This window comes from Notothenia rossii (genome assembly GCF_949606895.1).
Source record: "Notothenia rossii genome assembly, chromosome: 4".
NCBI classification, from domain to species: domain Eukaryota; kingdom Metazoa; phylum Chordata; class Actinopteri; order Perciformes; family Nototheniidae; genus Notothenia; species Notothenia rossii.
The window spans coordinates 19,008,065-19,024,478 of NC_136902.1; the positions used below are offsets into that span (position 1 = coordinate 19,008,065).

Genomic DNA, 16,414 nt, shown 5'->3' on the forward strand with positions numbered 1-16,414 from the left:
TTGGGTTAATTCTTTTTTATTCAGCACAGCACATGTATAATGGAATGACACCAGTGACCTGTAACATTGTGTGGGCCCATGAAGCCAGGAATCTTTAGAGGAATGCTCAAACGGTTTAAAACTAAAAATTGGTTAACAATTTCACACTGGATCTGAAAGAAGTGTTCTCCAACACAGCTAAGCTTCAAAAGCTGTGAACGAACACAACCGTAAAACTGGTCTAGAACATTAGATTTAAGACAAACAGTAACAGTGCTTAAGAAACAAAAAAAGGAGGCCAGTCAAGAGAAAAGACATGATGCATGGTTGTAAGGAATGTGAAAAATGTAAATGGCAATACAGAATAGAAGCCATGACGGTTCACAATGGATCAGAACCTGGGCGACTACTTAGGTTTTTAAATCTGTAAAGATATCGGGTTTACAGTATTAAGTGATGTCAGAGCTACGGTGAAGACAGTGTTTTGAAAACATAATACAACTAAAGGAATGTTGCGAGAGCCAATGGGAGAAAAGGGTTTTAGATGGTGCTTAAGAGGGAGTAATATTACACTACAGGCTTCGATAACACTGCCCTCCTATTCCCATTACTCTCCATCTGTGACAGTAATAACAATACAGGTTTAGCACACACTTCGCTCAAGCCAAAGCCACAAAGATAGCACTTGGGTAGCTGCAAGATGAGGCATATGTTTTGTTGTGAGATTACAGCACAGGAGACAAGGTGCAGTCCTTAGTTAGCAAAGGTCTGCCGCACGGCGTTAGCAATGTGCTTGGCGCTGATGCCGAACATGTCGAGCAGCTCTGTGGACTTCCCGCTGCGGGGAACACCGGAAACTGCAAGCCGGGTCACAACAATGCCGGGCTCCCCGCCCACAGCTGACAGAACGGCTTCACCAAGACCACCTGGACAGAGGAGACATACCATCACAACATGATGATGATCTACTAATGGACCCTGGTAGATTGAGGAATAACTTTGCACAAAACACCATCACTGATACATATTATATTGAATTATTTCAATATGTAAAAAGGGCATATAGAAACAGAAATCAACCCACCCTCCTTGTAGTGGTCCTCCACAGTGATGATCTGTCCCTTTGTGGCTCTGGCACTTGCCACAATAGTAGCGGCATCCAGAGGCTTAATGGTGAACGGGTCGATCACACGGATGTTCTTCCCTATAAAGTTCATGAGCAAATCGATACTTTGTTATTAAGGGGATGCAGGTCATCAGCTGGTTAGCTGGTATAGTATAATAAACATAACAGTTAGGTGTAGTGCTTATAAATGTCAGGCTTAATGCCTACATCTATCCACCAGAGGGCAGTGTGTGTTCACCTTCACTGGCCAGCATGTCTGCAGCAGCAAGGGCCTCATGCAGAGTCACACCAGCTCCAATCACAGTAACGCAATCACTGTCAGACTGGCGCACCACCTGTTAGGCAGACATATACATTAATGCTCTGGTGTCCATTCGAATTGCTTTTTTGTTGCTAAAAGCTACATATAATAATGGAGTGTAAAATAATTGTATTGATCATCACCTTGGCTATGCCCACTTCAAACTTCTCATCTGGAGAGTAGATGACTGCATTGTCTGGTCTGCTGGTACGGATGAAACAGATACCCTGGAAATGTAGAGAGATGATAAGAATGATACTCCAGCAATGTTAAGACAACATATTGGACACCATGTTCTACCACAAGGTGGCCTACCCACCTTTGTGTTGGCTGAGAGCTCAACAGCTCTCTCTGTGGAAACGGCATCACTGGGGTAAAACACAGTGCATGTTGGGATAGCACGGAATATTGCCAAGTCCTCCAGGGCCATCTGGGAAGGACCGTCCTCCCCTGAAGGCAGAGAAGATCAGTCAGGTACAGGGAACACTCACTTTGCCCTGTGACAAATCAAATGACTCTTCAGCTTACCGATGGAGACTCCGCAGTGGGATCCGACCAGGTTCACATTGGACTGGGAGATGGCTCCCATACGGATCTGGTCATAGCCTCTGGAGAAGAAGGCGGCAAACGTGCTGGCAAATGCAACCGTGCGGTCCCGGGTGGCGCAGCCAATGGCCACTCCCACCTGCAGCAGCAAGTTAAGACATCAGTTAGCGTTACCCTTACGGAAGTGAGAGGATGGGATTATCATGCTAGAGAATGAATAGAAACAGATTAGACTAGTTTAGCAGATTATGAGAGTAAAGAGTTAAACCTGAACTATATTTATCCCTTTTCATAAATTGGAGTTAATCTTTTGGTCACTTAGCAAATGCAAAAACGCCTAAAAATCCCCCGTGAAGACGTAAATATTGCGTACCATGTTCTGCTCAGCGATGAAGCACTCAATGTAGCGGTCAGGGAAGGCCTTCTTGAAGGTTTCTGAGAAGGTGGAGTTTTTAGTGTCTCCATCCAGGGCCACCACTCTCTTGCTTGCCTCGCCCAGTTTGGCAAGTGCCACGCCATATGCACGCCTTGTTGCCATCTGACGGAGAAGGAAGGAAATGAGTGGAAGCAAAGACAGAGACAAAACCATATGTACTTCAGGTGTTTCAAAAACAATCTAGTCTGCTCACACTAGCCAGCATAAAAAAAGGAACGCAATTGAACGGTGTTTAGGTACCTTTTCTCCCTTCTTGTATGCCGGGGGGGAAAGCAGGGCGATGGGGCTGAGGTCCGCGGGTTCAGTGTCTTCTTTGGGCAGCTCAGGGCACAGGGTCTTGTTGGGGACCTGGATCTGAGCCTTCAGCTCCTTCAGGAGGCCGTCCACCTTGTCCTTAGGGATGGGCTTTCCATGCCAGTTGTCAAGATCCTCAATATCTACAGCCAAGGAATGAACAAGCCTCAAATGTACGTCGGAGACTAAAATAAAATAGCAAAAATAATTCTCATATGAAAGCCACACTCACTTTTGAGTCCTTTGCCCTTGAATGTTTTGGCAACAATGCAGGTGGGTTTGTCTTTGACCTGCTTAGCCTGCCAGAAAGCTTTGCACAGCTCCTCCACATCGTGTCCATCCACAACATACGTGTTCCATCTGCAAAAAGAGGGCATAGCTTTAAAATCACCGCAGCAATTATTAACCCAAAAAACAAGGATGTATGAACTTTGGAATGACTTTGTATGAGCGCTTATTAACTGGTAAGCAGAGATTTAAAAAAAAGAGGCATAGAGGACATGGGAGGGTTTAGAAAGTCCAGCAAGCATGTGAAAACGCAATTTGAGAGATATAGAAGTTTCACAAATCAATATAAAAACCAGCTTCCACACAGATGGATACACTATACAAATATGACAAAGGTTACATTTGATAGTATATTAAGAGGCATTTTTAAATAAAAGGCTTTCATATCATAATGTTTCCTATGAACTTAGTGGAGTTTTGGCACTGACCCGAAGGCTTCGCAGCGCTTGCGGTAGACCTCCATGTCGTGCTTCAGGGGAGCGGCCTCGCTCTGACCGAGTCGGTTGACATCCATGATGGCCACCAGGTTGTCCAGCTTGTAGTAAGAGGCGAAGGCCATGGCCTCCCACACTGAGCCCTCTGAGCACTCTCCATCTCCCATCATGCAGTATACGCGGTAACTGCAACACAATGTATAAACCGGAATATTAGTGTGATTTAACTAATGTAACAGTTAACCATAACAAGGAAGCTACTGGAAAGGTTTGTCGAGTTAAGATTACTGCAGAAGTTCTAACCCAGTTCAGAATGAAAGTGGTCTTGAGTGATATTACATAAGATACAAGTCTGACAAACTTAAATTGGAAGAAGCAATTCATACCATCTTTACACTAAAGTTGAAAAGTAACAGTTGCATCCTATTATCTATCAAAACCCAGACAAACAGATTTGCATCTTGATTGTCACCAATGAATTAAAAGAAACTATTGAACTGGAGCTCTTACATTTGGAGCAAATAAGATAAATAAGGTGTTAGTCTCAGGGACATAAATCACTCAGTAAAATGTTTGCTAATTTGGAGTATAATACTGATGGCTTAACTGCAGGCTCCTGTCACTACTACAGGTTTTCTCTGTTAACCTGATCACAGAGCAGCACAGGGACAACTTAAAAAGGAAACGGATCCCTGCCTGCAAGTCTAGGCACATGTATGACATTTAAAGAATTCCAGAAAGAGTCTAGTTGCAGTATAAAGTTATAGAGAACCCCTGCACATCTACTTCGAACTTAAAGGTGGGGTAGGTAATTGTCTTCAGAAACACTTTGTTATATTCCATGGAATACTCTTAACATCCTGATAGCAATGAATAAATTAAATGCTTTGACAATAAATATACACAAATATTTCTGTCAGCCTTCCATCTCGTGCACAAACTTCTCTTGTGCCCTAATTGTTCATGTGCACGTTCGTGTGTGTTGGAGGAGGGGCTCTGTAAGGAAGTCTGAAGGAAGGGGCAGATTTTTTTCGGGTTGTGTACTTTCAAATTCTAGCACTCGAGGTGGTTTCTGCAAAAATTACCTACCCTAAGGGTGATAAAAAGGTTGCGGTTTGACTAATGCTGAAAACTGACTGTTTCAGATCACTATAAACCAGTTTAAAAAGCAGGATAAGAATTATTGCAAGTCGTTTAAACCTTTGATGTTAATAGATATATACCTTGATTTGTCAAAGTATTTGCCAGTGTAGGCCATCCCGCAGGAAGCCCCGAGACCCTGTCCCAGAGATCCTGTAGCCACGTCCACAAAGGCCAGTTTCTGGTGAATAGCAACGGGGGAGAAAGTTATACTTTATATATAAAATTTACTTCTAGACTATATTCTGTTTCCCAATTAAACATGAATACCATAAATTACCGGATTGGTGACTTACTGGGGTGGGGTGGCCCTCCAGGTCAGAGTCGATCTTGCGCAGGTTGAGGAGATCAGACTCCTTCACGTAGCCGGCCTCGGCCCAGGCAGCGTACAGGATGGGTGCAGCATGGCCCTAGAAACAGAGAGGATAGTCTTTGAAGACAATAGCATTACCAAAGGTAATTTGTTCTGGCCAAGTTAAGAATATCAGTCTCTCATAAGAAGAAAAAAATAACCAACCTTTGAGAGCACAAAGCGGTCGTTGCACTGGTTACGAGGGTCTTCGGCTTTATAGTGCATGGTGTTGAAGAAGAGCACAGACATGAGCTCTGCTGCACTGCAGCAGGATGTGGGGTGCCTGGGGAGAGGAGAACATGTACTTTAAATAAAACCTCACATGAAAAATACGATTATTTAGATCCAAATCCAAATCGTGCATATACACATGCATGTGTTGCTACATTCAGGAAACCGCACACTTGGTTTTAGTTTGACATTAACGGTCATTTCTGAAAAGGCATTCAAACTGATACATTTAACAAGCAATTATTTACAAATGTTCAAAACCTCAGATATTTTGGTATTAGAGCCACGTATGAAAATATAATGTTAATCTCTTAACATGATAACACTTATATATTTTCACACTCTAGTGCAATTATAATTTTTTTTTTTTTAAAAGCACATTCGAGAAACTGTTAGTTGCAGCATAGTGGTTCAAGTATTGTAAGCGACATGTTTAGAAATCCCACATTTCTCAAAAGCATCTTTACTTCCCTAAGTGGGTTGAATCACAAATGCCATTTTGTTCATGCTGGAACACACGGTTATCTTTATCAAACACACATGATGATCGTTGTTATATTTCACAATCAAAAACCCAGTGCTCCGTTTACCCAATTTCCTTTTGTTGAGTGATAACGACCTGCTGAGAAATAGACTTAAGTAAATTAATTAAATACTGTTATCAAAGCAATCAGATACTCGTGTTTAATGTTCCATATCAATAAAATTATGACAACAGGTGTTGAGTGTTGGATGTCGAAAGTCAAAAGAATCTTTGTTGAGGGAAACAGAATCACATCTTCAGTTTCCTCATTGTCCGGACGTTCAGGTAACAGTTCTTCCCTTTCTTTGTCAGTTGATACAAGGAAGTACCAAAAACAGGTTCACCAACAAACATTTCATTTCTGAAGGTTTAAGTTGCACAAGTAAATGAATGGGAAATTACACAATTCTGTTTTTTTTTGGAGAATGCAGAACAAATACAATTAATCCTTTTAATGATACTATGGAGAACTCTAAACGTGATGAACATGGCCAGGTGATAGTCAGAGGATACATTTGACTTTTATCAAACTTTACAATCTTTGAAATCAAGTTTCAAATAAATAAAATGAGTAGTAATCATACAGCAAAGTGAATATACCATTTTCAGGAACAAACAACGCACAAGACCTAGTCATTAGAAACAACTAAAGACTTGTAGACAATTACAGAATATTCTTTTAACAAATTTAAATATTTCATAGAAAGATTTCCTCTTTAATGATAAAACCCAGTGTTTTCAAACATGTAATCTGTTTGAGAACATGTGTGTTTTAACTGGATGTCAAAAGGTTCATGCTTCATACATTATTTGGTTTTGTCTTAAATTCTGCGCGATACTTTAAAACAGTATATTTGTATATCCATTTAACGTGATGAAAGAAAAGGTTTGGTGCTTAAAGAACAATTGGAACATGTGGCTTATTTTTTCCTTTTGTGTACTGGATGCTAATAAACAAAACACAAAGAATGAAATAAACTATAGAAGTGTTACATAAAGAAAATTATTTTCTGTAAAAAGCTAAATAGTAAGACAACAATTATATAGTTAAAAACCTTCCTGCATACAGAGGTTTAACAGATGAACATGATAGTATGGTACATGTGACAGCCAGCTAATGTGTGTCAATTGAGAGTCTTCCAAAACGCATTATGTCAATTACAGGCAGTTTTGATGCATTGTGAAAGAGTAGATTGCAGTTGGAATGTTCTGGGTGTAGAATATGCCGAACACACTGAATACTATGGGGCAAAGGGCAGCCTTCATAATCTCAGTATTAGTTACACCCCTGCCAATAAGGAAACCCTGGAAACTGTTCCCGCATGCGGATTAGGTTCACTCCATAGTGACAATGGGAGGAGGACTGCAGGAGGACAAAAGCTTCTGCGAATTCAGGTCAAAACTACAGGTGACCATTTGACGTGCGTGTCTATCATACTCGACAGATTCCCTTGAAAGAAGTTGCAACTATTGTGTGTGTATATGCATCTCTTGCATTTTAACACGCAGCTGCTTTAAATTAAAGTGTGAAACTGACCACGAGATTCCCCCTGCATGATCATGTGGTTTCTTGTTAGCTAGAAGCAGGCTGGTGCTATAACGACATAATTCATCTAGCAACCTTGTTAGGAGCATTACAGAGTTATAAAAGAGAATAAATTATCAGCTCAATAGCACAGAAGACTACTGTATCCAACCTTATTATTGATACAGACCCTGCCATTTGGTTTCATTTATGGCACAAACTGTTAGCTTATGCTAGCCTAAGCATTGACGAAATACACATTTAGCTCAAAAAGGAGCTTAACATGTTTATGAAACAGTTAGCATAAGTACTTGCTAGCTGTCTGCTTTGGCCACACTTTGCACGGTCTACACCGCGTGAAGATAATCCGCTGCACGTGTAGACCCCGCAGGTAAAGTGAACTACAGTAACGCTACACTAACTGAATACGTTTCTCATGTGTAACGTAATATTAACAAACAAGTCATTAACTTTGAGTGACTTACCCAGAGTTGGAGGCGCATGTCGCCTTGATGGAGTTGATCCTGAGCTTGTTAGCGATGTCTTTCAGTCCCTGCAGGGTTTTCTCATCGGGTTTGTGGTAGCTAGTCATGGTTGCTGGATTGTTTCTTGAAAACAGAGCTTGCTAAATTAAGTTTGTATGTTGTTAATCACACAGGTACTTGCCGGATTTGTAGGTTCAAAGCTGCGCCACGCCGCTGCTAGCTGCCTAAGTACAACCGAGGAGGAGGAAGGGAAGAGAGGACGGGACTTATGTCTCCTCTCTTAGACACGCCCACCTGACCCAGTCATTGGAGGAACAGTATGGGGCTAGTTACGCACGAGACGTTTCTTTCAGGACTCATGTTCAGCCCATTAAAGTTACACACATGTGTTGATAGCTTTTCATTTCCTTTTCAATGAGCAAATCACTGTGGACGTGAAACACGAGTATTAATACAGATAGACACAATGTAAAAGACAGTTGAGTAGTTATGGCTTTGTTTTTGAAATTATCATGAACGACTGAAATTGCATCCACCACTTTGAAGAAATAAAATTGGGGGGACTTCATGGTTACGGCAACAGTAGGCTACTATGTTAATGTGTGGCAACATTAACTTTATTAGAAAGATTGTATTATCAGAAATAATGTGCATATTATGTATTTGTATAACAGTTTAGCTCAGTGTAGACAACATAAGAAAGGATTTCCACACATATCCATTGCATGTGCCTGTCTCTTTAACGCTGAAGCTGGATGGCTGCCAAAAGGAATATGGTGGTGGATTTTGCCCTCTCATCCTTACTCAGGGAAAGAAAGGAGAGTATGGCCCGCAGGCAGCACAAGGTTCAAATACACTCTTTTTCTCTGCCTAGTCACTGAAAGGTTGCTTTGTCACTGTCAGCATTTTCTCACTTTATGTCAATAAACACCACAGAAATAAACGTTTTCAAATGTTTATTATTGAAAAAATAAATAGGCTGTTAGAACATGACAAAATAATATACAGTATACTACAATACGTTTCAACACAAACACCAACCCAGTGTTTTCAAGGTAAAACACTTCCTCATTGCAATCTTATGGCTCAGACATTTCCTCTTTCAGTTCCTGGAATGAAATAGATGCAGTAAGAAAACAAATAATAGAGCAGAAATGTATGCCTGACCATGCCAAATAGAGAAATAAGGTGTTTCTTAGCTTTACCTTGAATCTCTCCTTGGCCTCAGCCATCTCCTCAGGGGAGACAGGATCTTTGTCAATTCGCTCCAGCTGTGTCAGGAGCATCAGTACACTCAGCCTGTAGTCTGTCGATTCCACCAGAGGATTATCAGTAAGCACCAAAGCTCGCAGAGTTTTTGACACAAGTGCGAGGCTTTTCAGGGCATTCTCTTCTAATATTGCATTGCCTCTAAGGGAGAGAGACGGAAGCATTTAGGATAAACAATCTTGGATATATAGATTTCTTCGGTGTGTGATGGAAATGATGGTACTAAAGCTTAATACAGTGTAAACCTAATGAAATGTAAACTGCTGTATTCTGAAAATGTCATGTCAACGATTTGACTGATTAGGTCAAATCCCTGGAGTGACCTTTGAATGTGTGTGAGTGATCAACAGATGTTTTTGCAAGGGGGTTTTATGACACTACAGGAAGGATGAGGGGAAGGAAGTTAGGATAAGGTGTTATCTGTATCCCTTTTGCTCTGTGTAGGGTGTGAGTTTTGCATACAGTGCCAGGGGGTCTCAGCTGGCCTAACCAAATGTTGTTTGTAATGTAACTAAGCTTTGATGTCCTCCTATAAAGGACAGACTGTTTCACTCAGAACAGTATGTGCTCTTTGGAGGAGAAGTCATACTTGCAAGTATAAAGATCCTTATTGCTTTTAATACGAATATGGTGTTGCTGCACGTTTGTTACCTTACTGATTATTCTCTCTAGACCACAACTGATTTTAAAGCTGCTACAACAGTTGTTTTACTGCCTTGATGACAGTCTATGTTGTTCACATGTGTACCTGACATTGAGGTATTGGAGACACTTCATGTTGGTACTGAGGCCGTCCAGAGTTTCTAGCTGGTTGTCTCGAAGGTGAAGTGTGGTGAGGCGTTCCATCCTCTCTAAACCCTCCAGATGCTTGATAACATTTTGGGCCTGAATGGAAAGTAAGACAAGTTACAGGCAGTCGGCTGACTGAGATTTGTGTTAATGGCTTAACCTCATCAAATGTGTTTGTTATATTTATCAAATGGTAGTTTTTTTATTACCAGATATAATTCCTGCAAGTTGGGAAGGTTAATGCCATCAGTGGTATCCAACTGGTTTCCCCTCAGCTCCAGAATGACCAAGTTGGCAAAACAGCCACTCTGAAAACCGTTCAATCTCTGAATGCCATTACCTGCCAGAGAGTTCACAAAATGTCAAGATATCTGTTTTATATCATGCAGATGGTAAGATTGTCTTGCATCAATAGACTAAATGAAAGCCCACCATTATAGAATAGAAACATCACATATTCTGACATAAAACCAACAGACCAACCTGTAAGATTGAGGCTCTCCAAGGCAGGGCCAACCAGGCCATCCAGTTCTGTTATTCTGTTCCCTGCCATACTCAGCCGCTGCAGGTAGGTCAACTGAGCAAAAGGTTGCCCTTTGAAGCTTGCAACAGCATTATTGTCAACCTATAGAACATTGAATTAAAGATTTTCCATAACTTTGAATGAATTGTACTACAGGCCCCAGAGATCCGAATGAATACAGAAGACGAGTCCTTGCCTTCAGCCAGAGCAGATGGTTCAGAGATTCCAGATGAGAAAGATCAGTCAGCTGGTTGTTGGATACATCCACAAAACGTAGGTGGATAAAACTTCCGATTGAAGCAATGTCATTCAGTCCTCTGTGGAGTGACAAAAAATTGAATAAAATCAAAAAAATAGCCACAGATGAACAATGATAAACTGAAAATTAGAATTACCAGTCAAGCAAAGGCAACCCATTTAGCTCTGTATTTTTGTTCCCTTACTTGTCTATTAGGTCCACTTTGACGAATGCATGTCCAAGTCCATTTCCTGTTCGGCAAAGCAATGAGAGCCCCTGACCAATGGCTTCTTTTGTCAAATGGCAAACTTGTACCTGTGAGAGGAAATACCAAATGTTTGTATGTGATTCAGCCCAGACACAAGCTCCTCTTCATGATAGAGCTTCAGAGAAACTAATGAAACTTTTTGCCATAAATAAAGCCTACCATGTAGACATTCATGTGATTTATTTACAAATAATGCTGTAACTCTTTTTAATAAGGGGGGTACACTATATACTTAAGTTATGCTTTATTGATGCATGACTCATTAGAATTTCATGGCAGGCTGTTTCATGGATTCACGTTGCTCAACAAATGATCAAGTCACTGTGACTTGTGTATAGTTCACACTTAATATATCCCAAAATAATGAATGTTACTTCACAATTATTGAATACACTAATTGCTAGCTACATTACCATGTTTTTGCTCAGCAGCATATGAACTGTTCAAGGTTCAAGGTCCTTTATTGTCAACATAGCTACAGAGTAATTATGTTGAAAATCTTTCTCCTACAAATATGAAGTTTGTTTGCCCAAAACGCTTTCAGTTGCCACATTTATAATAGGGGTTGGAATGTTGAGTTGTTATTTTCAATATTACATGAGTATTATAGAGTGTTTTTGTTTAAGTTGGAGATAAGCATTGTAAAGAATATATCGCTACAACCAAATGTGTCATTTGTGATATTTGACAATATAAATACAATTTGATTGAACCAAAAATGATCTACAGGTGCCAATTAATACATTGAATGGACAGGATAGGAAACATAGCTTAATATTTCAATGAGAATAGGTTATGTTCTGCTTTAAAAAATAAAAAATACATTGGTCAGAAATGATTTTGTTAAGGGTGGGCAACAGGTGTTTTTGGAACGCCAGCATTATTTAATGAGTCATGCATTAGGCTACTTGGGCCAACTTGTTATTTACCTTATGGCATTTAGTGGGATTAATGATTAGATAACATCCATTCATTTGGTGTCGTGGGTTAAAAGGTAGGCCTACTCACACTCCTAAAACAGTGTAATGCATTCTGTAACATGATGGCAACTTCTGAGGCATTGGATAAAGGAGTATGGGGATTAAGCCTTGGATTTTCTTATTGGAGCAGGTCAGAGATGGAATGATATTGCATGATACTCCACCTATCGTTTAAACCAGCATCCTGGCAATGTTAAGCTTTCTTGTAATCAGAGTTGGAAGAAGTACTCAGTCAGATCTTGTACTTAAAGTCCATGTAATGTCCAAAATAAATGTTATTCTGTGTTAATAAATCGCTTCATCACTTTCCACTGTTTCATTTGACATATCAACATCAATGATTCTTTCCATAAATACCCCCCAAATAACATGAAATGTGTGCCACTTTCCCGTGTTATTCCGCTCCGGTAGCGAAAAGCTTGCCAGCCATTAACCCAGCTGTGTGACGTCACACGTGGCAAACACCAGCCTCGTCTGGATTGTTTGTTTTGTATCCTTCCGCTATTTTCGCTCAACATATGTGTAACCGGACCTCGCTAAACTTTTTTTATCTAACAATTCATGATGGGGAAGCGATGTGTAGTTGTGAGCTGTGAATGTTTCCTGATTGCTATAAACATTGATCATGGGTGCTGGAAGATTGTGCACAAAACTCGGGTCAGAATTAAGTTACTACAGGTGTTATGCCAGCTTGAGCTAAATGTCACCAGAGTACAGTGAACTTGCCTAGTGACTGAAATATATAAAAGTTGAAGTGAAATAAGTAAGGCCAAAAATGAATTACGTCTGAATATCTTTATTATTTTTACCACTTTTAATTATTTGTGGGCTCGCACATATACCAAAATAGACTAATGTACACTGCAATAAAGATAAAATGTTACAAGTGAAAAATTAACAAAAGAACCCTTTTTTATTTATCAAACAGTAAATTAATACAATCTTACAAATTTGCGATTTGGAAAATGTTGTTATATTTACATGTTTCTTTGGAAAAATAATATTGTAAATGATGTACTTTGTAAATTATTTACATCATGCGAAACCATTTTAACCAGTTCAGCTGCATGACTTATGTCAAATTACAGATTTGGCCATTGAAATCCCTGATAGCGGCCTCCCGGTTCAGGGTAAGTCTTCCGTATCTCGGTTACAGCACATGCAGGCAGCGGGACTCTGATTTTTGGGCCGAGTAGGCTTACACCCCAGCACCAACGTACAAACTGTCGATAAGCTGTATATCGATACTTCCTAATGAAAAAAAAGTATAGGCTACAGATTATAAATATATTTGGAGAAAAATAAAATGTTATGTAGTACTATTATGTAGCAATGGTTACAAATTGGCTTATAACATGATATTTGTATTTTACTTGTACAAAATAAATATGAGGTTATACATGACTGCTTGACAGAATCATAGACCTCTTATATATTTCCTCACATGTGTAGTTGTTTCTTTTCCCAAGCATACATTGAACTTGCATACACAGAAAAAATAAAAGCCAAGCTGTTTTTGACTGCTTGAAAGAGTTTAATGGTATCTTTAAAAGTGTACCATATCTGTAGCGACTAAAAGTATTATATGAAAGCAAAGCTGCAATAGGCAGTTGGGTCAATCAATATTTACTTACTGGTGTAGTGGGCCATCAACTGCTCTGTATTGTTGTTTGTATTGAAGATACGCTATTTTCAGTGTCCAAACACTGAGACAGCCTTCTCTAAAGCCTGGGTGGCTAATAATGCACCTTGGTTTCTCGTCGGTGTCTTCTATCTGGCAGAGTCCTGCACGGGTCTGATTTTCAAGACCCGCTCCCGCCCCGCACCCGTGACGTGCAGTACCGAACCCGCCCCGCTACCCGCACATATTGCCAATTAGTTCCGCAACCCGACCCGACCCGCCGGCACATGATCCGCAACCCGACCCGAACCCGCATATATATAAGCAGTGACAACGTGCAATTATTAACACACGCAGTTGCATATTTGGCTCAAAAAGCCTGGGATGTTGTTTATTTTCTCCATCTAGGATGACACCAAAAGCCTCCCAGACGTTGGATTTCGCTCTTGAGGAAGAATTATTGAAAATGCTGTATTCTCCGCTATAGAGAGCTTCACCTCAGCCATTCAGAATGTGGTGCGCTCAGCAGCAGATAGATGCACTGCAGAGGTTATGATTAGCCTGCTCGGTACCGCGGAGGAGAGGTCTGAGGATTTAAACATTAAACTAAATTATTATTGTTTAAATATATTTATTATGCAACACCCGCAACCGGACCCGCATCATCTTTGTTTTACCCAGAAGCGAACCCGGAAAAAAGCGTTTGAAAAAATACCACCCGCAAATCACCTTTTTTGCGGGTCACCCGTCGGGTACCCGCGGATACCCGACCCGATGCAGGACTCTGCTATCTGGTCAGTAGGTTGCAAACTGTCTATTTGTTCCATCACCTGCCAGATCTCTCTGCAGCATACACATTCATCTGCAGTGGGCATGCTTTCACAGCATTGACATGTACACCTGAATATTGTACATAACATTAAAAAACAAAACAATATCTGCCGGACGTGTGAGGAACAGATGACAAATTAAGATCGACATTTAGTGCAGGTCAAATTAAATAAAACAGAATTTACCATTCAGTATTGCCGATTCGAGTCTCGCCGGCTGCGGAATCCGCTTCTCTTTCACAAGTTTCTGCCTCGTTGTTCGATTGCTGGGCAGGAGGCTCGTAGGCCTACTTATAAGGCAAGATGCCTTGAAGTGAAAGGCTAGCTGGTTCACTCTCTACTTCTGTAACTGAATCCAGATAACCCACCGAATCTGAGCTTGAATGATCGCTGTCGCTGTCGCTGTCTGAAGTTATCGCGTTGCTTGCCATTTGGACTGATTTGATCAAATGGCAATGTTTGCCACGTGTGACGTCACCGCTCGTTCGGGAGGGATCGGGGGCGTACTCGGCAAACTTCGGAACCAACATCGGTTTTTAACGTATATGTCATTTAATTATGACGAAACTTTAAACATTTTTATTTATTTTTATTCTGGTGATATCTAAACTACATGTTAAAAAACACCTGTGTTAGATGCATTACATGGCCTTTAAGTAAAAGTAGAAATACCAAAGCGTAGGAATACTCTGTCTGTTACAAGTAAAAGTCCTGTACTTAAAATGTTACTAAAGTAAAAATACACAAGTATTGGCATCTATATAAAGCTCGTTAAGTAAAAGACGAAATATATGTAGAATCATACAATATGTTCCAACTTCCAGGTTAACTTTCTGCAAAACTAGTTAATGGCGTGTGTCTGCGTTTCTCCAGTTATCTCTCAGGTCACGATTACCTTCTCTTCTTCTTCGGTTGCTTCTGGTTGTGTTTCTTCCTCTCCCTCTGCATCTGACAGGACTGCATCTTCATCTATCTCAGACATCCTTGTCAATTTCTCCTCTTTTAACAATGTGCAGCTTGTCAGTGCCGCTTATCAGTAAGTAGATATCAGGCGTTTAACTAGGTCCAACTGCACTGAGTTTAGCCAATGAACAAACGACGGATTTAGCTCAACTAGTGGGCCTACTTTCCATGACAAAGTTATAGTAGCTAAACCGTTACATTTAGTTAAGCTTAGTAACTTTACATTACAAAAAAAATAATAAAGAAAAACGTAACAAATAAAATAGAGGTAAGTTAGCTGGTTTTACTTGATAAAGCTAACTGCAGCGGATAAAGTATAGCGTCTGTTGTTGTTACCATGGAAACTCAACAGCCATACGCACAGGTGGGTTAAAGACAGAGGTGGAAAAGTACTCCGATCTTCTACTTACGTAAAAATAGAAATACAAAGTAAAAGTCCTGCAATCAAAATGTTACTCAAGTAAAAGTACATAAGTATCTGCATCAAAATATACTTAAAGTACCAACAGTAAACGTATCCATTCTGCACAACATCGGCCAATTTCACAATCATTTTATGTTCCGATTATAATTATGTATGCATTAGTGTTATCAAAGCTGTTAAATGTGCAGCTAATTTAATGACTGTGTAAGCTGCAGGGTAGCTTGTGAATGTTACTCCAGGAGTAACTAAGTCTTATTTATATTTAACATCTGTAATGCAAATCTGCAAACTAACTAAAGGTATTAAATGGATGTAGTGCAGTGTTTCTCAAACTTTTTCATACCAAGGACCACTTAACCAATAAAAAAACACTCGCGGACCACCTAACTCCACAAATATCCAAAAACACATTGTTTTTTACAAATTGCCTGAAAATCGTACAAACAAGTGGCCACATGTGTGAAGAAGTTGTTTAACTGGGCTATATCATGCAATCGAAAGTGAAACTTAAGCTCTCTCTATTGCGGAGAAATTCCCGCGAGAGTGCGGAAAACTTAAATGTATTTATTTATTTTAATGTAAAATGTTACCAATATACTCACGGACCACTAGGGGGCCACACTCTGAGAAGCACTGAGGGAGTGGAGTGTAGTAATTGAGTAAATCTACTGAATTGTTTTACACCACTGGTTAAAGACAAAAATCAGGAACAGACATTTTGTGCTGCGAAATAATTTCTGCAGGTTAGATGTTGCATGGTATTCCTCTTTTTTTTTAAACCACCAGTTTGCAGAAACGTCAGGTTAAAATGTCCAAACATCAGCGACCGGCTTGCCCACACAAGACATC

General features: G+C 40.1%; 2 protein-coding genes across 2 annotated transcripts; both read right to left on the minus strand.

Moving 5' to 3' along the window:
• Window positions 1–7,917, minus strand: tktb (transketolase b). Its single transcript, XM_079677006.1, has 14 exons — window positions 7,661–7,917; window positions 5,062–5,179; window positions 4,841–4,954; window positions 4,628–4,725; window positions 3,399–3,590; window positions 2,915–3,042; window positions 2,629–2,825; window positions 2,326–2,490; window positions 1,935–2,091; window positions 1,726–1,856; window positions 1,550–1,633; window positions 1,344–1,440; window positions 1,064–1,183; window positions 1–905 (listed from the first exon to the last, which is right to left on the minus strand). The coding sequence occupies exons 1-14, from the start codon at window positions 7,765–7,767 to the stop codon at window positions 733–735; spliced, it is 1,881 nt and encodes a 626-aa protein (XP_079533132.1). The 5' UTR covers window positions 7,768–7,917; the 3' UTR covers window positions 1–732.
• A 690-nt stretch (window positions 7,918–8,607) lies between these two features.
• lrrc23 (leucine rich repeat containing 23) lies at window positions 8,608–16,356 on the minus strand. Its single transcript, XM_079676385.1, has 8 exons — window positions 15,074–16,356; window positions 10,685–10,794; window positions 10,438–10,558; window positions 10,202–10,343; window positions 9,928–10,058; window positions 9,678–9,814; window positions 8,866–9,070; window positions 8,608–8,769 (listed from the first exon to the last, which is right to left on the minus strand). Exons 1-8 carry the CDS (start codon window positions 15,158–15,160, stop codon window positions 8,740–8,742), a joined length of 963 nt encoding a protein of 320 aa, XP_079532511.1. The 5' UTR covers window positions 15,161–16,356; the 3' UTR covers window positions 8,608–8,739.
• Window positions 16,357–16,414: the final 58 nt, after the last annotated feature.